The sequence below is a fragment of the Stomoxys calcitrans genome, chromosome 2, assembly GCF_963082655.1.
Source record: "Stomoxys calcitrans chromosome 2, idStoCalc2.1, whole genome shotgun sequence".
Classification (NCBI taxonomy): domain Eukaryota; kingdom Metazoa; phylum Arthropoda; class Insecta; order Diptera; family Muscidae; genus Stomoxys; species Stomoxys calcitrans.
The window spans coordinates 54,714,498-54,741,231 of NC_081553.1; the positions used below are offsets into that span (position 1 = coordinate 54,714,498).

The following is a 26,734-nucleotide window of genomic DNA, read 5'->3' on the forward strand; positions in this document are numbered from 1 at the left end:
TTCCTATAGAAATGAAACTTTGACAAAATTTCCTATAAAAATGAAATTTTGACCACATTTCCTTTAGAAATGAAATTTTGACAAAATTTCCCATGAAAATGAGATTTTGACAAAATTTCCCATGAAAATGACATTTTGACAAAATTTCCCATAAAAATGAAATTTTGACAAAATTTCCCAAAAAAAATAAATTTTGACAAAATTTCCTATTGAAATGAAATTTTGACAAAATTTCCCAGAGAAATGAAATTTTGACAAAATTTCCCAGAGAAATGAAATTTGCACAAAATTTGCTATAGAAAGGAAATTTTGACAAGGTTTCTTATAGAAATAAAATTTTGACTAAATTTTGACGAAATTCCTTATTGAAATGAAATTTTGACAAATATTCCTGTTTGTTTTTTGTTCCTTATAGACTCAACAAGTAAAAGAGTGCTAAGTTCGGCCGGGCCGAATCTTGGAAACCCACCATCATGGATTCTCCTAAAAATGCATACAAAATAAATTTTGTTGAAGGGCCTAATTTTATTCTACAATCTAACTTCTCTAAAACCAGCAAAAATTAAAGCTTCTAGGAACCGAACGAGGATGACCAAAAGATTGGTCTACATGGCAGCTATACAGGTTATAGAGTGATTTTGACAGTACTTGGCACAGTTGCTGGAAGTCGTAACAGAACAACGCATGCAAAATGTCAGCCAAATTGGTCAAAAATTATGGATTGGAAGGGCTCAAGAAATCAAATCGGGAGATCGGTTTATATATGACCTATATCAGGTTCTTGACCAAATACGGTCTAATACTTGGCACAGTTGTTGAAAGTCATAACAGAATACTACGTGCAAAATTTCAGCCAAATCGTTCCAAAATTGCGGCTTCCAGGGGCTCAAGAAGTCAAATCGGGAGATCGGTTTATGTGGGGACTATATCAGGTTATTCACCGATTTGTACCGTACTCGGCACAGTTGTTGAAAGTCATAACGGAACACTACATACCAAATTTCAGCCAAATCGGACAAAAATTGCGGCTTGTAAGGGCTCAAGAAGTCAAATCGGGAGATCGGTTTATAAGGGAGCTATATCTAAATCTGAACCGATATGACCCATTTGCTATCATCAATGACCTACATCGATATAAGGTATCTGTGCGAAATTTCAAGCGGCTAGCTTTACGCAATCGACAAATCGCTATCGTCTTTTCTGCAGACGGACATAGCTAGATCGACTCAGAACGTCGAGACGATCCAGAGTATATATATGTGGTCTAAGGCGAATACTTCGAGGTGTAATAAACGGAATGACAAGATTAGTATAGCCCAACCTATGGCTGGTGGGTATAAAAACAGTTGAACCGATTACCCTGAATTCTTTGTAGGTTGGTCTGGAATGAAATAAGGCTATATAATTTTTTGATATCGGAAGTGGGGCGGACCCTTCCCCTTACCCCAAAGGTACTACCCAAAAATAAAAGTGTACCGATCAGGACAATATGGGACTCACATGAAAGTTATTTAGGAGTAGAGTACGAATTTCATATTAAATATTGAGTCCACGTAACTGGAGGGCCGCCCCGACCCCAAAACACCCTATAATAGGTTTATTGGACGAGTATGAGAATATGTGACTCAAATAAAAGGTATTCAGGAGTAGATAACGATTATAGTCAGGAAGAAGGAGTAGGCTTTATAATTTGTTGATATCCCCTGTTACCCCCAAAACACCACCCAAAATAAAAAGTGGAGCTATAAGGGCATTATGGATATCAAATGAATGGTAATGAAGAGTAGAATACGAATTAAAAATTGGGTCCAAGTACTCTGGAAGTCGCCCCAATACTAAAACTCCTCCAAGCTGAGATATTGACCTCTCATATCAATATGGAACTCAAATGAAAGGTATTCGGGAGTAGATTACGAATCTGACTTACAAAGTCAGGTCAGTATAGGGGGTCACGCCACCCACCATATGGGACTCGGTTTGTTTGTTTGTTACGTATAGACCCAAACACGGCAGAATCGATTTTCTCGAAATTTTAACAGATTGTGTAGTTTAGTCTGGAAGGAAACATAGGCTATATAATGTTTCTATATGGGGGGATACACCCTCCTCCTTACCCCAAAAAACACCAACCAAAATCAAAAGTGGACCGATCGGGACAATATGGGATTCGAATGAAAGGTATTGGAAAATAGAATACGAATATGGTATTAAAATTTGAGTCTAAGTACCCATCAGGCCGCCCCAACCCCAAAATCCCCCCAAACAGACATATTGGACGTTCATGTCAACATGGGGCTCAAATGAAAGGTATTCGGCAGTAGGTTACAAATATGGCATACAAAATTAGGTCCGAGTAATGGGAGGTCGCCCCACCCTCAAATATCCCCCAATTGGGAACATTAACCGATCATGGCTATATGGGATTCAAATGAAAGATATTTAGGAGTAGATTACGAATATGACATTAAAATTTGCGTTCAAGTCTAGGAGGCGGTTTTCCTCCTAAAGATACGTCAAATGGGTTAATTGACCCATTTTGACAATATGAGACTCAAATGAGAAGTATTTGAGAGTAGAAAACGAATTTGAGTAAAAATTTGCCCAGGAGACGAGCAGGGGCAAACTTCTCACACATGAGTGAGTGCTTTCCGATTTTTGCTTAAACTCAATCATAAGGGACCTTTTTTCTAGTCAAATCCGAACGGCGTGCCGCAGTGCGACTCCTCTTTGGGGAGAATTTGTACATGACTATGCATAGCATGGTAACTCCCAAATGTCGCCAACATTAGGAGGGGATAACCACCGGTTCAAATTTTTTCCGATACTCTCGTCAGGATTCGAACGCAGTCGTTCAGCGTATTTAGCGGACATAGGGATACAGTGGCACAAATTCGATATCCACATTCAGGGTGAAGTGTCCCCACCCTTAAAAGATATTAGAGAGTTAAAGAAGGCGCAGCGAAGCAGACCCGGTTCGGCTAGTTTTCTATAAAAAGTAACTTTGATATCAAATTTTGTTTATGAAAACTTTAAGAATGAAGAATTTACAAAATTTCCCATAGAAACGAAGTTTTGGCATTTTTATGCAATTTTTTTTTAGATTTTTTTTTTTTTGTTTATTAATGACACCTTTTTATATTATTCAATGAGTTGCCAAATCAGGATCTGGGTGTTGAATACGAAAATAACAAACTACTCGCAAAATCTCTCTACAGGTTAATTAATGTCTTCTCCGTTTGCTACTTACACATTTTTGAAATGCTCCCTGCTTAATCTTACAGGCGAACTCGTGGCATTTGCATACTTGCTGAGTTATCTTTAATTTCAATCATTTTCGTTGTAGCAAAGTGTTATTGTGTTTACACAGCACGTAATGGCAATTTGTTATTTACGTAAATAAATTTATTGATAGGTGGCGCCGGCACATTTACTAATTTGCTTTGCTGGTGATAGCCTTTTAAAGACGATTTTAGTTGGCAACTTTCGTGGGTTTACATGAGGACTATAAAAGTCATCAAGGTGCTGAATTACATGTTTGTAACTTTTTTAAGACTTTATTTTGTATTGGGTTTCTGTATACCTTTTATAAAGGTATTTTGCATTTGAATTGAAAAAGAATCAGTTTTGCTAACAAAGTTTCAGCAACTTGATTGGGAAGTCGATGGGAAGAGCAAATTGATAACTTTACAAAAAAAGTCTGTCTGTGTGAAAATTTATTGTCGGAAGTCTAACTCTACACCATTGTAAGCTTAATAAGAGACTTCAAATTTGTTTTCTTATAAATGTGGCATAATTTTGGGATAACGAAAATTTTCAAATTTTATTGCCTACTTTTGGGCTAACATATATCTTCATTTAATTTCAAACACAAACAATTTGAGGACAAAATTTACTGTCGGAAGTCTATCTCTACACCATTATACTCTTAATAAGAGACTTAAAATTTGTTTTCCTATATATGTAGCATACTTTTGGGATAAAGAAAATTTTCCAATTTTATTGCCTACTTTTGGGCTAACATATATCTTCATTTAATTTCAAGCACAACCAAGTTAAGGTCATATCAAGGTTGTCTCTAATTTAATTGGCCCTACAAACTCTATACAATAGTATAACCACCGATTGATAACTTAACAAAATAAGTCTGTCTGTGCAAAAATTTATTGTCGGAAGCCTAACTCTACACCATTGTAAGCTTAATAAGAGACTTAAATTTTTTTCCTATATATGTAGCATACTTTCGGGATAAAGAAAAATGTTCAAAGTTTATTGCCTACTTTTAGGCTAACATATATCTTCATTTAATTTCAAACATAAACAAGTTGAGGTCATATCAAGGTTGCCTCTAATTTGATTGGGCCTATAAACTCTATACAATAGTATAACCACTGATTGAAACTTAACAAAATAAGTCTGTCTGTGCAAAAATTTATTGTCGGAAGTCTAATTCTACACGATTGTAAGCTTAATAAGAGACTTCAAATTTTTTTTTCCTATATATAAAGCATACTTTTGGGATAAAGAAAATTTTCAAAGTTTATTGCCTACTTTTGGGCTAACATATATCTTCATTTAATTTCAAGCACAACCAAGTTGAGGTCATATCAAGGTTGACTCTAATTTGATTGGCACTACAAACTCTATATAATAGTATAACCACCGATTGATAACTTAACAAAATAAGTCTGTCTGTGCAAAAATTTATTGTCGGAAGCCTAATTGTACACCATTGTAAGCTTAATAAGAAACTTAAATTTTGTTTTCCTATATATGTAGCATACTTTTGGGATAAAGAAAATTTTCAAAATTTATTGCCTACTTTTAGGCTACCATATATCTTCCTTTAATTTCCAACACAAACAAGTTGAGGTCATATCAAGGTTGTCACTAATTTGATTGGCACTACAAACTCTACACAACAGTATAACCAACGACTTGCAAAACAAAAAATCCTTTCTTCATTTTTTCTCCTTCTTATTCAGCCAATTTTCCCTACCATAAAATTTTGCTCCACATTTTTATATATATTTTTTTTTTTTGTTTATCAAATGTCATTGAAAAAGGTCAAACTGAAGTGAATAGCTGTCCCCATTATTGTGGGTTGATTTGAGTTGCTTTGTCACTACGAACCATAAACTCTGCATATATAACAAAAAACAACTCAATATGGGGTCCTTTGCTTTAAGCGGAGCCAAGTGGACAAAATCACTTCCACTTCAAGATAAAAATCCACTAATAATGCTCACTCGCATCTACAAACTGAAATTGAGCGTTCAACGAAGGAAACAAAAGCCAAATTTAGTGGCATTGTAGAAAGCGCTATGGCAAACTCTCATTTTCCACTATCACAAAAACTTTGGCTAGAAAAAATGGCAAACAAAGAGAGAAAAAAAACAACCATGAAAAACTTGAAGCAATCAACCAACACCTACTTTCTTTTGCAAATGCCATTGCATTCAAATTGAAAATAAAATGGTGCATAGGGGGGGTAAAAAAAAATGAGGGAACTAGAGGGGAACAGTATTAAGTCAACAATGAAACTTTTTTTTTTTGTGCTTATAAGTAAGGCAAAACAAATGCAAAGAATGGCTGTTTGGCCGAGAAGAAAGGTGAAATTGGTAACACGTCACGATTTCAAGCCACATACCGCACTTCAATTTGCAAATGGCAAAATTCATTCATTGTCAGCTAGTCAAAAAGACAGGCAGACAGACAGACGGACGGACGAACAGCCGTATAAACTGTCCGCCATCACACTTTGTCCCAAATGCAATTTAAAATGGCTTTCAAAGCATTTTGTTGAAGTGGCTGACGTTTTGCCAGCCCACATTTCTAACCAAAAGTGTTTGCCACTTTGGATAGCATTTGCAGCTTTTGCAACTGGTATCCTCCTTCCATTTCGCCCCCTACAGAAAAGCAAACAATCCCCTTCACTTGTTCCTTTTGCCAAATACTAGACATTCATTTAATGGATCACGAATAAAAAAAAACGAAAAACCGCTTTCGAATGGCAACCAAAATCTTGGTGTTGCCCCAACACACGGTGTTAATGCTACACTCAATCATTGACTCCGTCACGGACGTTGTTGCATTCCATGGTCAATGAGGAAAAAAGCATTTTTGTTTAACAATAAAACTATTTAAATAGAGTAAACATCCCAACTATCATGGAAAAAGAACCAAACGCTCACACTAAGCTTAAAACTTAAACTCAAAAACTTTTGGTTGTTACTAACAGAGATCTGGTGTTTCTGAAAATTAATGCAAGGGAAAGGGTCCGGCCCCCCTTCAGATATTAGAAAATGTAGTACCCTATTTTGCACCACGGGATCATTATGCACCATCGGTAAAAATTTTGGTTCAGCCGTTTTTGAGTCCATAGAGAACACACAAACAAACAAAGCGGCAAATAAACACATTCCTAGTGCAAGTCTAGTTGAGGAAGATTGTGACTGCAGAATCTCAGCAATGGGAGAGTTTATCCCATTTTTGGGGCTTTTGGTTTTTTATACCCGCCACCATAGGATGGGGGAATACTAGTCTACTCATTCCGTCGAAATCAAGATAGCGGTCCAACGCGTAGAAGTAGCCGCTTGAAATTTTGCACATATTAATGTAGGTCTTTAGGGATAGCAAATGGGCCATATCGGTTCAGATTTAGATATAGCTCCCATATAAAGCGATCTCCTGATTTGACTTCCTGAGCCCTTAGAAGCTGTAAATGTTGTCCGGTTTGGCTGAAATTTTCAATATAGTGATGTGTTATGACTTCCAACAACTATGCTAAGTACGGTTCGAATCGGTCTATAACCCGATATAGCTTCCATATAAACCGATCTCCCGATTTTACTTCTTGAGCCGTTACAAGCCGCAATTTTTGTCCGATTAAGCTGAAACTTCGAATGCGGTGTTCCTTTGTGACTTCCAACAAATGTGTTTAGTAGGGTCCAAGCCAGTCTTTAACCTGATATAGCTGCCATGTAAACCGATCTCCCGATTTGACTTCTTGAGCTTTTACAAGGCGCAATTCTTGTCCGATTTGGCTGAAATTTTGCAGCTAGTGTTCTGTTATGACCTCCAACAACTTTGCCAAATTCAGTTCAAATCAGTCTAAAACCTAATATAGCTCCCATATAAACCGATCTCCCGATTTGACATCTTTAGCCCCTGGACGGCCCAATTTTGGTCCGATTTGGCTGAAATTGAGCGAGTGGTTTTTTTTATAACTTCCAACAAATCTGCCGAGTACGGTCCAAATCAGTCTATAACCGGATATAGCTCCCATGTAAAGCGGTTTTCCTCGTTCGAAAGCTCTAATTTTTCCTGGTTTGACAGAAGTTTTGTATTTAGAATAAAATTATGTTCTTCAGGTATAAGTTTTTAGCAGAATCCATAGTGGTGGGTTCCCAAGGTACCCGATAGACTGAGCTGGTACGTGTCACCCGAAAACGAATGCTGGGAGTCTTTGCTGGGGACCTGAATGCCCTTTACTTCTATCGCAAGCCGATAAGGAGGTGGACCTCTGGCCGCGAACAGTAAAAATTTACAGTAGTGCCCCAAAGGAGTCGCTGAATGCCATGGCCGTTCTTATGCCTCAGGCTAGGCACAGTACTGTGGATATTTCCGGCATAGCTTCGGATGATTCTCAACTGTGGATTGTGATATGACACCAGTTTCTGGGCAGCTTTATCCTCCGTAAGATGATCCAGATGGTACATGGTACCGCGCCAGTACTATCGCTGCTGTGAAGAATAGTACCCCGGGAGAGAAACTGACTTCCTTCTGACTGAGTGTAGCGTCTTACAGATGGAGGTCATATTAATCTGGAAGGCGCTGGAGACATAATAAATGGAAAAGCAGCTTTCCGATCGTAGAGTCAGGCGACGCTGAAGGGTCTGTCGTCCATCCATTTGATGTTGACACTATGACTATGATGGGTTCCGGACCATCAAGAAATTCCGTATTGAAGGATCTCTGATGAACGCCGATTGTGCCATAGATTCAATGAAGTGCGAGCTTTTTAGTAAGGTGGACACTTTCTACGATATCCTTACGAATGAGATTTGGACTGAAGACAAATTTTTCATCCGATTACGACGAAATATGGAAAATTAAGTGGTTTTTGCCCCATCGATGATCGGAAAATATTTCGATTTAGTTACCATATATACCGACCTTCGTACTAAAGATCTGGAATCCATAGCATTTTGTACTCGATTTGGCTGCAATTTCAAAAAGACATTCGTACCGAAAACATTTCTCATCAGAGCATAATTTGGCATTGTTTCCGGAAGGGTTGAACTCCCAATTTAAAGTCATTGGCCCTACTCTGACTGTCATTACTCAAACCCTTGAAACAACAATCACAACTACAGCTAGTAATGGGCCGATCGCATTGTTGCTTCGCCGCTACCACCAGGCATGGATGGCCTGTCATGTTTGTTGAGCGGCATTTTCAACTCACAAGGACATATATCGTCTCCAAGTTTTAGCACACTGGCTGGTCTTAACCTCCCAGTGCCTACAGCAGACCCAATAAAATTTTTTATTAGCCATTAAGGACAAAATTTGGAATTGTGAGTAGATTAGTTCATCGGAATCCATGCCTGACTTTGATAAGATTGGACTATATTTAGAAGTTGCTTTATATGAACTGATCCTCAGAATAAACTTGGACAAAATATATATCCATGGTTGTGTTTGTCAAATGTTTGGTCGTGCCTTGCGTTTTGATTCCCTTCTTCATTCGCTAATCTCATATGCACCGTACTATGGTTGATCTTTACCCGTTCGCTATCTTTTCTTTTTTTTCTCCCATTTAGGGCGTACATACATAATAGACTTTAATTCTCCAAGTGAGTCGGCTAGCAAATGGCTTGATTTTCTTCCTAACTTAGTTTTCAAATCAAAATTTTTTTTCTAAAGAATTTTTTTTTTCAATTTTTTTTTTAATCCAAATCCTTAACTTGATTTATTTATTATTTAAATTAATTTAATTTTTTTAGAATTTTTTTCTTTTTTTTAGTTTTAAGAATTTTCAATTTCTTTAAAATATGCTTCTTAGTTTTGCCTCTTCGCTAAGCCTGAAAGTATACCACAAATGGAATTACAATTACCTCCAACCCCAACTAAATCATAAATATTTTCATGTATAATTTATGAAACCCCAACCCCTAAAAGTATGCTTTAACATTTTTGTGTCTTGTCTACAACCTGTGCCATAAACTCACACCTCTTGAATAATCATTTAATTAACGTAGGATTTCTACGCTTTCAGAGCTTTGCCAAATTAATTTTTCTCCCATTAAATATTCACTAAAGGCATCTACGCTTGACGACAATCTGAATTTATGAAAATGTCTTTCACATTTTTTTGCCCAGGCAGACCCTTGAATATAATAACTAATTTTCTATTCATTGTATATTTCATTAAGAAGAATCAAAATTAAAAATAAAAAAAAAAAAACCAAATGCAAAGTCTTTTCTCCTGACTCATTATGTGGCATTCTTTTGCTTTCTCTCTCTTGGCAGGTTCCTAATACTCCACTAACGGCTGCTGCAACAGCGACAGTATACCAAAATAATAGCAATGGCTTTAACAACAACTCCTCCACGTCCGTTAACCAGCAACAACCAACTACAAGCAACTCCTGCTCATCGTCCTCATCTTCTTTAGCAACTTCAACAATAGCATCGTCATCAGCATCGTCTCTACCTGCCTCTAGTTCACCTTCATCGTCGTCGTCATCGTCATCATCAGTGCCACCAAATATTTTGTCATCTATATCAACGGCAGCAACAACGCCATCTGGTACAGCGCCTTCATCGTTGGATACTACGGCGGCAACGGCAACAATACCCTCGGCAACACCTTCGTCATCGTTGACATGTTTGCATCAGCGTCGCTTTCTAGATTGCCAGCAATTACATGCACAACCCACGGAGTTATTTAATAAAGGTAAGTTTTAACTTGTTTCCCTTATGCTTTTATTTAATTTTCTTGTAGCATACCTTTGGGCGCACCACATTGCGCTATGGCTAGTGCCAGCACATATAAGTGCTTAATGTTAGTGGTTAAACGGAGGATTTGTGTTTGGTGGATGGATGTAATGAAACAGGGAATTGAGTTAGTTGCAAGTTGCGCAAACTGTGAGCATAAAGATTGGAAAATATTTAGATTTTTTGTGTTTAGAACATTTTACGGAATTCTTTAATAACCATAGTAGACATAAGGACGATATCCCATTTTGTTCCCATATAGCATATGGTTATCAAAAACATTGTTTCCTGTGGAAAATTTAGGTAAATCAAAGGTTATGTCATGTCCTTTGGTACCTCCGCCATTATACAGAACGTCTCTGTTTGAATATGGGTATTTGCGAGAAACTTAATTTTTTTGTTTTTTATGCCCACCAACATTGGTTTATCCATTTCCGGTCGTAAAAATCTAAGACGATCTAGCCATGTCCTTCTGTCTGTTTGTTGAAATCACGCTATATCTAGAGATACTGAGCCGAAACTTTTCACAGATTCTTTTTTTATTCGTAAACAGGTTAAGTTCGAAGATGGGCTATATTGAAGTATATCTAGATATAGCCCCCATATAGACCGATCCGCCGATTTAGGGTTTTAGGCCCATAAAAGCCACATTTATTGTCAGATTTTGCTGACATTTGGGACAGTGAGTTGTGTTAAGCCACTCGACATCCTTCTTCAATACGGACCCGATCGGTCCAGACTTGGATATAGCTGCCATATAGACCGATCTCACGATTTAAGATTTTGCGGACATAAAAGGCGCATTTATTGTCCCATTTCGCTGAAATTTGGGACAGTGAGTTGTGTTAGGCCAGTTGACATCCTTCTTCAAATTGACCCAGATCGATCCAGATTTGGATATAGTTGCCTTAAAGACCGATCTCTTGATTTAAGGTTTTGCGGACATAAGAGGCGCATTTATTGTCAGATTTTGCCAAAATTTGAGACAGTGAGTTGTGTAGGCCCTTCGAAATCCTTCTTCAATTTGGCGCAGATCGGTCCAGATTTGGATATAGCTGCCATTTAGACCGATCTCTAGGGCCCTAAAAGACCAATTTATCATCCGATTTCGCCGAAATTTGGGACAGTGAGTTCTGTTAGGCCTTTCGACATCCTTCTTCAATTTGGCCCGGATCGGTCCAGATTTGGATATAACTGTCATATAGACCGATCTCTCGATTTAAGGTTTTGGGCCCACAAAAGGCCCATTTATCGTCCGATTTTGCAAAAATTTGGGACAGTAAGTTATGTAAGGTCCCTCGACATCTTTCAGCAATTTGGCCCCGATCGGTCCAGATTTGGATATAGCTGTCATAAAGACCGATCTCGCCATTTAAAGTTTTGGGCCCTAAAAGACGCATTTATTATCCGATGTCGCCTAAATATGGAACAGAAAGTTATTTTAGGGACTTTAACGTTCTTCCTAAATATGGCCCAGATCGGTCGAGATCTGGATATAGCTGCCAAATAAACCGATCTCTCGATTTAAGGTTTTGGGCGCCCATAGAAGGTGCATTTATTGTCCGATGTCGCCGAAATTTGGAACAGTGTGTTTTATTAGGGCCATCGACACCCTTCTTCAATTTGGCCCAGGTCAGTCCATATTTGGATATAGCTGCCATATAGACCGATCTCTTGATTTTTCGTCTTGGGCCCATAGAAGGCGCATTTATTGTTTGAAGTCGCCGAAATTGGGGACAGTGAGTAGTGTTAGGCCCTTCGACATCTTTCTGCAATTTGGCTCACATCGGTTAAGATTTGGATATAGCTGCCATATAGACCGATCTCTTGATTTTTCGTCTTGGGCCCATAGAAGGCGCATTTATTTTTTGAAGTCGCCGAAATTAGGGACAGTGAGTAGTGTTAGGCCCTTCGACATCTTTCTACAATTTGGCTCAGATCGGTTAAGATTTGGATATAGCCGCCATTTAGATCGATCTCTCGATTTAAAATCGTTGCCCCATAAAAGGCTTATTTATAATCTGATTTCGTTGAAATTTGACATAGTGACTTATGTTAGGCTTTTCAATATCCGTATCGTATATGCTTCAGATTGGTCTATATTTGGATATAGCTACCAAAAAGACTAATATTTTGTTCTACAACATTGATCAATGACTTGTGCGTATTAGACCAAACAATGTCCGTGCCGAATTTGATCCAACTCTGGCAATATTTCGATATAGCTGCTATGGGGGCATAAATTAAACATTTTTCACCGGATTATGATGAAAAGTGGTTTACATATATACCCGATGTGTTGGGGGGTCCCAAGTTCGCGGCCGGGTCGAACTTGGGACCCCCAACTTAACGCCTTTTTACTTCTTATTAATTATACTAAAGCATGCGCCTAAAAGTATGCTACATATCCATTATTTAGCTACATCAAGTCAATTAAATTTGTTTTTTAAAATAAAAATTCTTGTAGAATGAAATAAAGACAATGCAAAAATTTTACAAAATAATCCTTCTCATGGAAAAATTTCCCTTCTTCCCTCTCCAACAACCAAAAATATCTTATTTTTTAGCCATCAAATATTCACGATTTCTTTGTTCTTCTCTATCATGCCGTCAAAGTACATGGCGACAAGAGCACATTCAAACTCCTGGTTTTTCAAATACTAAAATGTATTTGCCATTTATTCCGGTATATTTTCCGTTTCGACATTTTAGGCATCATACCACACTACAAGCATTTCTAGGGAATTGAACTGAAAATTGTCAAACGTTTGTGGTATTGAGTCAATATTTAACTGCCACCCCCCCACTCCATTCTCCTTGCTTTCGTCAGCAAACTGCTATGCAGCATTTTATGAAGTTGTTAGAAAACGCATAAATTATTGCCAGCAAGTATTTCACCAATACTTGTCGGCTACAATTTCATTGCTTCCGTTTCCACATTGACTTTGAGATTGTTTGAGAGCCTGGTGGTAGGGGGAGCGCAAACAAATCATGTCACAGTACTCAATTTCACTAAAAGCTTTCAGGCATCAATATTGACATTCACATTTACCCAAATACTGTTTGCAATGTCTTTCCTGAGTATGCTTTGACATAAAGATGCAAGGTCAACAAAGTTTAGTTGATTTGATATATTCGAACTCTTCTTCGGAGGGCATAAATGTTTGCTTAAACTTTATTTGAGCTTTATGGTAAAATTAATGAGTATTTGAGAGGAAAATTGTATACCCAATAACAAGGAAAGGGGGTATATTCATTTTGTCTTCAGCTTGTAAGAGATCGAAATATTTATTTTCGACTTGATAAGCTTCATATGTTTATTCTTGGTGATTGTAAAATTTTAAGACCAATCCGTCCATGTCCGTCCGTCCGTATACACCGATCTACAAAATTTGACCTTTAGGCTTATAAAATGCGTATTTTGATCCGATTGCATCATCAAAATATCCTTAGGCTCAAAATGGACTCCAAAAACCCAACAGTTGCGGTGGTGGCATCGGACCGTAGCAAGTTGTCGGCCCCTTCTATTGATCTGGGTGCCTTGGTACCTGTAGTCAAGAGTAATGCTTCAAGTGCACAACCAGTCGTCTGACTAAATAATGAGGAGGAGACAGATAAACCCTGCGGATAAACAGTTCGTCCCCAGCCTTTAAGTAAAGGTGGTGTTTCCGAGTCATATTCAGACAGCAACGGGGTCAATGAAACAGTCATCACAGCGGGTTCGAGAGATGAGGACAGCGGCATGATGGCAGAAGAGAGCGAGGGCTTTGGTAAGCTCACAAAGAAACCGAGAAAGCTATCCGGGGATCGAGAAAGACTACAGAGGAGTATGCAATGGCAGCGTAATCAGGCGAAAGTGCAAAATGGTGTAAGGGATAGAACTGACATTCCAATCACTTCCACGGAAGCTGGGAAGAGAATCAGATCTCCCGAAATGAAGAAAAAGAGCTCCCTGCTTACAAGTACTCTGGGAAGACCAAGCCAGCCCTCCCGCAATGGAGACTCCAGACAGTATCCTGCGGAGGGAGACAAAGTTGGAACAGGAACGAAGGATGCGCGCACAGCCCCTGAGTCTTCATGGAGGACTGTGACTTCCAAAAGAATGCCACAGCCATCACTGAAGTGGAAGATGATCTCTGAGAAAGGTAAGGTAAGGAGGAAAGAACTCTCCTTGTGGTGGGCATTGATCAAGTCTCCGTGACAAGTTTGGCTAACACTGAAGGCATGTCGTACTAAAAGACCAAGGCCGTACTTTTTAAGATTCGGAAGACTAGAAGAGCCAAATATACTCATATTGAGCCATCAGGCAGTACTTGGCAGGACACTTAACACCGTCTAACGAACAAGGGGCCGACGAAGAGACAAAACCGACTCTCTCAATATTGGGAAGACTAGGAGAAGCAAATGTCCTTATACAAAAACATAATGCAGTGCAGGGACGAGAGTCTCAAAGTCTCCGTAATAAGTTTGGCGTACTGCGGGCCCATGGCCGTCTTTTTCAAGATTAGGAAGTCTACGATAGACGAATATCCTCATATTGAGCAATCAGGCAGTACTGTAGCAGCTCACTCAACACCGCCTAACGAACTGGGGGCCGAGACTAGGATGGATAAAGGGAAGGAGAGGAGAGGAGAGGAGAGGAGAGGAGAGGAGAGGAGAGGAGAGGAGAGGAGAGGAGAGGAGAGGAGAGGAGAGGAGAGGAGAGGAGAGGAGAGGAGAGGAGAGGAGAGGAGAGGAGAGGAGAGGAGAGGAGAGGAGAGGAGAGGAGAGGAGAGGAGAGGAGAGGAGAGGAGAGGAGAGGAGAGGAGAGGAGAGGAGAGGAGAGGAGAGGAGAGGAGAGGAGAGGAGAGGAGAGGAGAGGAGAGGAGAGGAGAGGAGAGGAGAGGAGAGGAGAGGAGAGGAGAGGAGAGGAGAGGAGAGGAGAGGAGAGGAGAGGAGAGGAGAGGAGAGGAGAGGAGAGGAGAGGAGAGGAGAGGAGAGGAGAGGAGAGGAGAGGAGAGGAGAGGAGAGGAGAGGAGAGGAGAGGAGAGGAGAGGAGAGGAGAGGAGAGGAGAGGAGAGGAGAGGAGAGGAGAGGAGAGAGAAATTGCTTATCCGTTAAGTATATTTGCTTACTTTACTTTATAAAAGTGATAGATTTTTTTCATGTAAGGGGACTAGAACTGGTGCCTATCACCAGATGATCTATCCCGTGACAGGTTTGGAACCTTTAACATTTTCGTAGGGCTTTGATGAAAATGCATTTTCTAAAAGATACGACGGGACTCAGGGAGACACCAGGATCTTGCAGCGCCACAGTATTAGACAGACGCAACCCTAGTATTGCCATCTGGAATCTGGATGTTACTAGGATGGATCAAAGTTTGTGGACAAAGTGGGCCTGGGGGTCTATATTGAGAACCCAGGGACTGAGATCTGTTTTTGAATGTCTGACCCTAATACGGTCCTGCAGGAGGAGATCCGGGCAATCACAGGATGGGTGATGTGGTGTGGTGCTAAAGCAAGTACGTCGAGTGTGAACATCTTTACGGACAGTAAAATAGCCATAAGGGCAATAACAATCAGGACGGTAGGGTCACAAATAGTCTTGCAGTATAAGAAGGAGATTAACGCCTTCTCTGAGGATGGTACAATCCCCATCGTATGTGTGCCAAGCCATAACGGAGTAAGGGGGAATGAAAGGGCAGGCGATTTTGCGGTGAAGGCCAGAGGACTGCCATCAAAAAACTTGGTTAACCCGAAGCCTTTCGGGTCGACGCAGTTCCAGTTTAGGGCGTGGGGGACGAACGCCCTCGTGTTTCATGACACTGTCGAACAGCGAACAGTCAGTACGGTGATCAGTATCGTGAGGGAACGAGGCTATTACTGAAAGGAAGCATGTAACACTGTCGAACAGCGCAACAGTCGGTACGAGGGCGAAAATTCTATGGGGTGATCTGGATCGTGAGAGGAGAGGAGAGGCTATTGCTGAAAGCAAGTAAAAAGGAGGTCAGTATAACTTTTGGTATCATAACGGGACACATAAGACTGCGAGCTCACCTGTGTAAAATCAGGGCGGCAAGTGATAGAATTTGAAGGGCATGTGGGGAAGATTATGAGACGTTGGAGCATTCCCTACATCATTACCTGACTTTCGCGTCTAACAGACACTTAGGTATGGACCCAATACCAGACACGAACCAACTTAGGGGCGTGGTAGGGAAAACAATTAGGGGTTTTGTAAGTAGCACGGAATTCCTAACTTAAATTTCGTTTTCGAGATTGCTTTTTTAGTATTTAAAGCACATTACAGGTCGATTACTTACTTATGTGTATGTCCATATTGGCATGGGGCAGATTTATATCACATCGTGTCAGCTACCCTATAGTTCTGTATATGTGTCCCCACAAATCTCCCATACTTGGTCTTACTCGTAAATGCCCGGATTCCTTCTTGCTCTGGGTTAAAGTTCAGACCCGTGGGTCTAGTCCTATCGAATGCCATCACCAAGACCATTTCGGCCTTTCTGTAAAGCTGTTTCGGATTTCTACCCATTGCAAATATTTAACTTTGTACACCTCATCTCTAACCAATTCAAATTTCAAAGAGCTATCTCCATCCGTTCTCAAATGGCATATTTTTTACAATTTTGTTTTCAATTCTATCCCACTATGCGACGTGGACGGCTATGGAAGAGTAAGTAAGTATTAGCCTGATATCGCCCCTGTAGAGTCACTGGGCTATCTTTGTAGTCAAGCCCTATTTCGAGCCTACGGTCCACTTACATAGAGCTCCACAACTGTGAGTATTCCAAGTATGCTCCTAGATGTGACACTTTTAATTCAGTTTCCTATCCTATCAAGTATTGGATTGTTTTGGATATTGAAATCGTGGCTACTCGTATCGGCTAATCTTCATCATTTTGGTAGATTTCAGTCTTCCCTTGACAAAAATTTATGCGATTAGGTTCTAATCTAGTTGTACATATGCGCTATCTTCTAAACCCTTTAGTCTTATTGCATAGCTGCATGCTGCTTGAAGTCACGTCGCTAACTTGTGGTGTCCAACTGATTATCATGGTGTCCACTAAAAGTTCCATGGGTTTGAGTTTAAATGATAAAAGACGTATGAGGGCTTTTAGTGCCGCATAACTAGTGTAATCGGGTTTGGATACAGATAATTTCTTTGTCTCCTGCAATGTCTTTGGAGTTTAGGCGAATCCTAGATACGCTTTGAATAGTGTGGCCTGATTGGCTGGAGAATTATCAGTCTCCTTCTGTAGTAATGCCGGATATATTCCATCAGGTCCTTGAGATTTAAACACGCGGAAACTTCTCCAGGCTTCCATTTCCATATTAACCGTAGTGATGAGCCCTCGCTCACTCCGAATATTCCTAAAGTCCATGGTCTAATACCACATAAAGTGTATATATAAGGTTTTGTGAATAAGGCCGTTAATGTTTTAGCATATTTTTAGGCGGCTCATATACATTGTATTTGGTTGTATCTTTTAAAAGCACTCTTATGGCACTCCTCAACCTCACATACTTGCTACTTATTATTTCACTTTGCTTTACTTCACTTCACATGTACTTAACTTATCGCTATTCTTCGCGATATTTCTTTTTGTTTTTGCCAAAGCCGTGAACAAAACGTGAATTTGCCTTTTGTCTGCTTTTTTACGTGCAAAAGACAATAAAAATTGAGCTCCATTGAGACTAAGAGGACTAAATGTTCACTTTTTCACCCTTTTATGATTACTGTTTTACCCTTCTACCAGCATATATAAGAGAAGAAAAAAATTGATTTTTTACAATACCGGAAGTTGGTTAATACAAAAAAAGATCCTTAAAATCGAAAAAACATTAAAACGAACAATGACTTCAAATTGCTAACAAAAACAAGGCATTGCTCATTTTCAATATATGTGTGTGTGTGTGTGTGTATGTGTGAGAGTCCTTGCTATTGCATCCTTGTAGCAAACTTGCAGTAAATGCAATGACTCTTACCACCCCTTCTCAGTTTGTTTTGTCATTGTCCTGCTCGCAGTTGCTTGCTTAAAGTCATTGACATATCATCACTACATACTTAAATACCCTTCCTTGCTTCCTTTGGGGTTTTTTTTTCTTGACATACACTAAGTCTGTCATGCACCGCCAACCACTTCTTTAGTTACCTCCAAGTCGTTATTATCCTTTTAACGCAGTTTCACCGCGATGTATTTATTGCTACACCCAAATGTGGGGGAATTTCTTCCTCCCCGCCTTACATTTTTTATGGATAGATTCTTCCTGTGTTTTACTTGCACACAACGGTTTTCTTTTGCGCCAAACTCAAGATGTAGATACATAATTCTCTTTCTCTCATGCTCTGCTGTCAATGCTTTATTTATAGCTATAAGAGGGTTAAAGTTTTTTGGGTTTATTTTTTTACAAGTGCATACTTTTTTCTGGAATGCTTGATTTCTTGCATTGATTTTTACAAGAGGCTTTACTATGAAATAGATGTGGGAGCAAGTAATTAGGGGAAAATTTAGTTTTTCTTATTTAGCCTGTGAACATGCTTACAAATGCCTCCAGCCTAAAAGTATACTTCAAAATATTAATTACATATAATTAAATAGTTTAAGGTTTATTGAGTAAAATCGTCCGTATAAAAAGCATAACGGCTGGCAAACTAATGCAAATATCCTCTTGAAATTTTGCACAGATAATTCTTGGTGATATTGGTCTTTGGGGATTGCAAATGAGTCATATCGGTCCAAATATGGATAAAGCTCCCATACAAAATTGCCCTTCGACATGACTTTGTGGGCTCCTAGCTACCATGACAATTTTCCGATTTTGCTAAAATTAAGCTTGTATACATTTTTTGATATAGCTCCCTTACATACCGATCTCCCGATTTGCGATTTTAATTCCCCTTAAGTGATCTGTTATAACAAATGTACCAAAACTATCCAAATCAGTATATAGCCTGATATAACTCCCATATAAACCGGTCTCTCTCTTTGAAATCTTTAGCCCCTTGAAGCGGTAATTTTTGTCCGATTTGGCTGAAATTTTGCATTTAGTGTTCCGTTAAGCCTTTCAACACTCATCGTAAGTATTGTTCATATCGGTCTAGATTCTGATACAGCTCCCCTATAAGCTGATCTACCGAATAATCTTTTACAGATACAAGATATTTAAATTGTTTGGCTGATTTAGCAGAAGTTTTGTACATAAACTACACAAGTGCCCTTCAACTTGATTCATTCCTGTAAATTTTTAGTACAATCCGACGCGTCTCAACTTCCCACATTTTTACTGCTTTTCATTTATTTAGTTTTTATTACAATCACATATTCTTTCCTCATTTTTATTTTCATAAAAAATTTTGTAATTGCTTCCTGCTTTTATAATGAAATCTTCGTAACCATTGTGCATAATTACATCTGTAATAGACTCCAAAGCAAAAGAAAAATGTTGCATACTTTTTGGAGTGTTTCGTGTTGCAGTTTTAATTACAAGTTTTCTTAAGGACTAGTCTGAGTAGCACTTGACAAATGACGAATGCTTAAACATAATAATGAAAAATTTCTTTACACAACTTTCGCTTTAAAACAAAATGGAGGAGAAACTATAGAAAAGAATTAAAGGGTCATTCAAATTCAAACTCTTAAAAAAAAATTTGTATTGGTTTCCCTTTCGTAAACGATTATTCCACTGAAACTTATTTGCAAAATATTTTGTGCATTGAAACTTTTTGGTAAAAAACTTCGTTCGTCTCATATTAATTTTTGTCTAATTCTTCTCGCAGAGGTTAGCATGTCCGCCTTAGACGTTGAACGCCTGGTGAGAACATCAGAAACAAAATTTTCAACGGTGGTTATCTCCTCCTATTGCTGTCTCTTCAACGGTGGTTATATCCTCTTCTTGTGGGGCTCTTTCGCATGAAAAATCTTCTCCGCAATGAGGGGTCGCTCTGTGGCTAGCTCTCTTTGCCGGGTTTCTCTTTGCCAGAGGAAAATGGGAGAAAAACAAGAAAATCCATAGGATTTGTTTATTTTTGGGTAATATTTATACCCTTTAGGTGCTCTAGAAGTCAAATCAAGAGATCACTTTATATGGGGTTTAATCAGTTAATGCATAGTTTGGGGCTATACTTGATATCGATGTTGGTGGTCATAGCAAAAATTATCACCAATAATCTCGGTCAAATAAGATACAATTTGTGAGAATCATCATTGACTCATTTTTCTACATCTTTTTTATGAATTTCAAATTCATCTTTGTCGGCTTCACCCTTTATAAAATGAACACATTTTACTGTGCCATTTAGTTTTGCAAGAAGTCTTTGTTTCGCATGCCAAATGATTCACTTTGAGAAACTATAACAATCCTGTATTGTATTTGGCAAGAGCCCACAATAAATCATTCAAGTCTGCTCTAGAAATTTATATCGCCTTTGTACTTTTTCTTCCCAACTCTTCCCAGATTCCTCACCTCATTTTAACACATCATAATACAATGGCTATTTCATGATTCTATGTCAAAAGTTCTATGGCAGTGCGGTCCATAGTAACACATACAAAATTATTGTCTATTTTTCCGATTGTCAGAACAAAAGCAACTAAATCATAGCATATTTCTAAGCTGTAACAAAAACATTCTGGTATACTTCACAGCGTGCATCCCTAGAAATATGCTACAACTCTTAAATTAAATAAAATGTATAACTGGTGCTTGTGAGTTTTTTTTGCATCTTCTCCAGCTCTCTGCACAAAGCACATATTTAAACGTTCAACTTAAAAAATACAATACATACAGGAAGAGAAGCAAAGATGGGAGAAAAAAATGCACTGAGAAAAATTGGAGGCAGAAAATATTAAAAGGAAATCAAAATAAAAACAAGGAAATATTAGTGCGAGGTACCTAAAACTATGCAACATATTTTGAAATAAATAGCAATTTTATTCTAATTTGTCTTTAAAGTATACGCAGATAATTGGTCATTGTAAAAATCTAAACCACTTCCACTCTTGAAGTGAGGTCGAAATGTCTTTCCAACAGAAGGAGTATACGATGGCGGCCCTTCTCGATATCGACCTCATGGGATCCACCAGAGTATTTTTCGGTGGACGTATTAATGCGGACTTGGGTAAAAGTGTGGTCAGAAGGCGTGTGATACGGAGCACACCTCAAGAAGGCGCGTTCTCGCCAATTCTCTAGAACCTGGTGACCAATGAAGTCTTATTGGTTCTCAACGGAGATGGTGGAAGACTGATCGCACCTAGTGAATCCAGGCAGATTTTTGTTTATGAACTGCGGGGTTATGAAAAGATCGCTGTGGAAGATATCAAGATGGGCTACGAGAAATTGGCTGAGAACTAACCCAAGGAATACAGAGCTGGTGCTTTTAATTCAGATACTGGATTTCAGTCTCCCGTCTTTGAACATGACCACTCTGCGGTTGTCAAAGGAGGTGTAATACCTAGGCCTAGAACTCGGTTCGAAAATGTCATGAAAAAGGAATACAGAGAAAAAGTGCCGAAAGGCGATGTGTGTCCTCTACTTCTGCAAAAGTTCGGTAGGATGTTTGGAGTCAGCCAAAAGATGATATACTGGATGTACACGGCCAATGTGAGATCCGTGCTCACATATGAAGCACTTGTACGGTAAAGACTGTGGAAATAAGTACACGAACCTGGAAACTCTAAAAGGTACAGAGTCTGGCCAGCACTGAAATCACGGGGGCGTTAAGATCCACACCGCAGGCGGGTCTGGGGGCGATGCTGAATATACAACCTGTTGAGGTCTATATTCAAGGCTGTGTTGCTAAGTTAGCGCTTAAGGCCTAAACAGAATGAGGGAGTCGGGGCGCGTAGCGTTGAAAAATGCAACGCAGCAAACAAATGTGGAATTACAGAATGACGCCAGCTTTCAAGCGTCAAAGATGAAATGTTTTAACTTTTCCTCTTCGGTTTTGTGGGATTTCTGTGCAGAAAGCGCTTTGTGGCAACGAGGCATTTTGACATGCTGAGAAGACGGAAGCGGACTTTGCTCTATTCTAGATGCCATGGATGCAGGGCTAGGAAGAGAATTTCTCAGGCCACCTGTCGCCGAAACCGATTCGAGAGAGGTTGTTTTCGGATTGGCCTTCCCGGAAGGGGAGCAGTGGGAGGCGGACACTGTGTTTGTGTTGAAAAAGACCTCGGTCTTCACAGACGGCTCCAGTATGGAGTCAGGGAGGAGATTCAGGGTCTACTGAGATACACTAGGGGTCGGTATATTAGTTAGACAGCAGGACGAGGGTACGGTCTTTCAGGCAGCGGTCTGTGCCATTACGTTGGCCTCAAAGGAGATCCGGAGGATGGACTTACCACCTTCGAAACTCGGGATATGTGTGGACGATATGACGACGACGTCGAAGTTAGTGGCGGAGTGTTTGAGGGCCGCGAACGGGCTCAGGCCCACACAACAACCTGTGTTCCCGAACACGTCCGTGTTCTGTGGAATGAAAGGACGGACGAGTAAGGCAGGAGGGGATGCCTGACATGTGGCCGGTCTTGCACACATGCCTTCTGTCGAAGGTGATGTCAAGACGAGAGTCTGTGGGTGGATGTCAGTTTGCAGCAACACCTCGACCAGCTGTTGAGAGACGAGGAAATTAATGGCCCTTGATAAGGGGTCACTGAGTGCGATTCCAGGAGTTATAAACGGACACTGTGCAACAGGCCATATGGCGTGAGAGTACCGCTCAATGACTACTGCGGACATAGTAGAGGAGATGGCCAGTGACGAGGCGCTTATAAGATGGGAGTCTGTGAATGGAATTCGGATTGCCAAAATACTCTGGCTAGCTGTTGACCGGAAGAGGACGAGGAAATTGCTGGCCCTAGAAAAGGAGTCACAGAGAACGATTACATAAGTCATAACCGGACACTGAGCGATAGGCCAAATAGCAGCGCGCGTGGTAGTCCCCCGCAATGACTACTGCAAACGCAGCCTAGTTTAGGATGAGGAAGAGACGATCGCACCCTGCTCTGCTGATGACCCGGTCAACAGAGGCACAGGTTTGCCATCTTAGGGAAGCAGGTTTTTTCCGATCTAGGCGATCTGCCCGATGTGTCTCTGGATAGTCTCGATAGATATGTGAATAAGTCGGTTCAGGTTTTGATATATCTCCCATATAAACCCATCCAAGGTTTTGAACTCTTTAGCACCTAGATCCGATGTCGCTGAAATTTGGCACAAAGACTTCTGTTGCGACTTCCAACATCCATGCCAACGATAATCGAAATCAGTGTATGCCTAATTTCGTCAACATTTCAGACAGTCAGCTGTGCTATACCCCTTCTACATCCGCGTTGAATATGGTTCAGATGGAACTAGGTTGGGATAAAGCTGCCTTACGTACCGATCTCCTATAGAAATCTTACATATAAAATTCAATTTGTGTTTGTTTGTTTGTTCCGTATAGACTCAAAAACGGCTGAACCGATTTCCTTGAAATTTTCACAGATTATGTAGGTTGGCCTGGAAGGAAACATAGGCTATATAGTTTTTTGATATCGGGAGGGGGACGGACCCTCCCACTTACCCCAAAAGTTCTAACCACAAAAAAAGGGCACCGATCGGGACAATATGGGATTCAAATGGAAGGTATTCAAGAGAAGAGTATCACATTCATAATAAAAGTTGGGTCCAAGTACCTAGGGGGCCGCCCCAGCCCCAAAACCCCTTAAAGTAGATTTTTCGACGATCATGACAATATGGGACTCAAATGAAAGGTATTCGGGAGTAGATTAAGAATATGGTCGGGAAGTTGGAATAGGTTTTATAATTTATGGATATCAGAAGGGGCGGACCCTCCACCGTTACCCCAAAAACACCACCCAAATCAAAAGTGGTCGATAAGGACAATGTGGGTATCAAATGAAAAGTATGCGGGAGTAGATGACGAATCGGGCATATAAATTCATGTCGAAGTATTGGGCGTCACCCCACCCCCACAAAAACGCCCAAAATGGGCACATTAGCCAATCACGGATATAAGAGGCTCGGTTTGTTTGTTCTGTATAGACTCAAAACGGCACAACCGATTTTCTCGAAATTTTCGCATGTTGTGTAGGTTGGTCTGGAAAGAAACATAGGCTATATAATTTTTGGGTATCGGAAGGGGGACGGACGCTCCCCCTTATGCCAAAAACACAACCCAAAAGCAAAAGTGGACCGATCGGGACAATATAGGTATCAATTGAAAGGTATTGGAGAATAGAATACGAATATGGTATTAAAATTTGAGTCTAAGAACCCATCGGGCCGCCCCACCCCCAAAACTCCCCCAAACCGACATATTGGACGTTGATTTCAATATGGGGCTCAAATGAAAGGAATTCGGGAGTAGATTTCGGATCTGGCATACAAAATCAGATCGAAGTATAGTTCTCACACATTAATGAGTGCTTTCCGATTCAAGTCGAAACTCAATGATAAGGGACTTTTTTATAGCCGAGTCCGAACGGCGTCCCGCAGTGCGACACCTTTTTGGGGAAATTTGTTTAAATGGCCATGCATGGCATTGTACGTCGCAAATGTCGCCAACATTAAGAGGGGATAAACACCGCTTTGTCCGACGTTCTCGCCAAGATTCGAACGCGTTCAGCGTCATAGGCTACAATGGCACGAATTCTATATCCGCATACAGGGCGAAGTGTCCCTACCTTAAACAGATATTGGAGCGTTAAAGAAGGCGCAGCGGAGCGGGCCCGGGTCGGCTATGTAAAATATAGAATACAATTTTATTTCTATAGAAAATTTTGTCAAAATTTTATTTCTATAGAAAATTTTGTCAAAATTTTATTTCTATAGAAAATTTTGTCAATATTTTATTTCTATAGAAAATTTTGTCAAAATTTTATTTCTATAGAAAATTTTTTCAAAATTTTATTTCTATAGAAAATTTTGTCAAAATTTTATTTCTATAGAAAATTTTGTCAAAATTTTATTTCTATAGAAAATTTTGTCAAAATTTTATTTCTATAGAAAATTTTGTCAAAATGTTATTTCTATAGAAAATTTTGTCAAAATTTTATTTCTACAGAAAATTTTGTCAAAATTTTATTTCTATAGAAAATTTTGTCAAAATTTTATTTCTATAGAAAATTTTACCAAAATTTGATTTTTAAAGAAAATTTTACCAAAATTTAATTTTTTAAGAAAATTTTACCAAAATTTGATTTTTAAAGAAAATCTTACCAAAATTTGATTTTAAACACCTTTTTTCGATATTTTCAAAGTGTCCTCCAAAAAGTGCAACAATGCAACTCTACACACACACACACAGTTTCGTAGCACAGGCCACCCCACCAAGACAGAACTGCGCAAATGCAATCTACCACAGTAGACCCATACACACACACACACACTCCCATACACAGTCGACAAATGCAATATGAAACGCTGTGAAGACTCATAAAGAGTATGAGAATAAATATAGGGAAGACAGAAATGTGGATTAAGCAAAAATAAATATGAAAAAAAACGATAAAACGAAACTCTGGCTAGAGAAGATGGGCAAAAAACAGCAAAAATCCTCATACAGTAGACTACAGTCTGTCACATATACAGTAGTAGATATACACAATGCAAAGAGGAGCATGTATAAATTGTATAAAAGGCATGAGAAAGTAATAACAATACAGCCAAATAAACATCCTGAAAGTATGCTAAACATAAATAATACAGAGGCTGTACTCACATTTGTGTATAGCTTGTACTCATACTAGTACATCAACATACAACATACTCACCGTGAAGATGGTGATGATGATGATGATGATGGTTTGGCTGTTGATGATGCTTCTAACTGTTCATGTATTTAAATAAATATTTTTATTTAGATTACAATACTGAAGAAGGAGCAGGAGGAGGAGGAAAAAAGTAGAAGCTTTGCAAACAGGCTACTCTTTCCCTACACAAAGTGAGAAGTTTCCACAAAACACTCACCATGTTCCACCTTTCTCCCACTTTGGATTTCTTTTTTCTCGTTTTGCGGAAAATTCCTGGCAATGTATGCTATTGTTATGATAAAATAAGGATTTATTTCTTTCATTGCAAAAGATTTTCATATGGGTGTCTCTGTTTTGTTGTTCTGTACTGAATTCGATCCTTTGTTCGGTATTTTTTTTTTTTTGCGTTTTTTTTTTTTTTTTTTGTTTTTCTGGAACAGATTTTCTTCTTTACGTTACTTTGATGTTCGGTTCTGTTATCTGAGTTTTTACAATTCCATATCCTATAGAATTCATCCATAAAATCATAAAGTTTGTATGGGAGGTATGGTTATGAGAATAAGACAGAAGAAATCGTACAGAAGAAAGAGGATTTTTGTATTAAGTGAAATGGAAAATCGACAGAGAATGATTTAAATGAAATTTTCAGTAAAAAAAAAAAAACTGGGAAAAATAATGGAGATATATTTTTAAAAAGTTTTATATATTAAAACTGAAAATTTTCTTATATGAGCATTAGATTTTACATTGCTAACAAATGTTAGAAATGAAAAAATTTTGTTTATATGCAGAAAAAATTAATTTTTATACCCACCAACGAAGGATGGGGGTGTATTTATTTTGTTATTCCGTTTGCAACATATCGAAATATCCATTTCCGACACTATAAAGTATATATATTCTTGATCAGGGTAAAAATCGAAAGACGATCTAGCCATGTCGGTCCGTCTGTCCGTCTGTCTGTTGAAATCACGCTACAAT

At 39.1% G+C, this 26,734-nt stretch overlaps 1 protein-coding gene across 1 annotated transcript in view; it reads left to right on the top strand.

The window, feature by feature from the left end:
- Window positions 1-26,734, top strand: part of LOC106084864 (uncharacterized) — a 776,497-nt gene that overhangs the window by 497,737 nt on the left and 252,026 nt on the right. Inside the window, exon 4 of the mRNA XM_059363995.1 lies at window positions 9,532-9,958. Coding sequence (XP_059219978.1) covers window positions 9,532-9,958 — 427 coding nt within the window. The remainder of the gene's footprint in view (window positions 1-9,531; window positions 9,959-26,734) is intronic.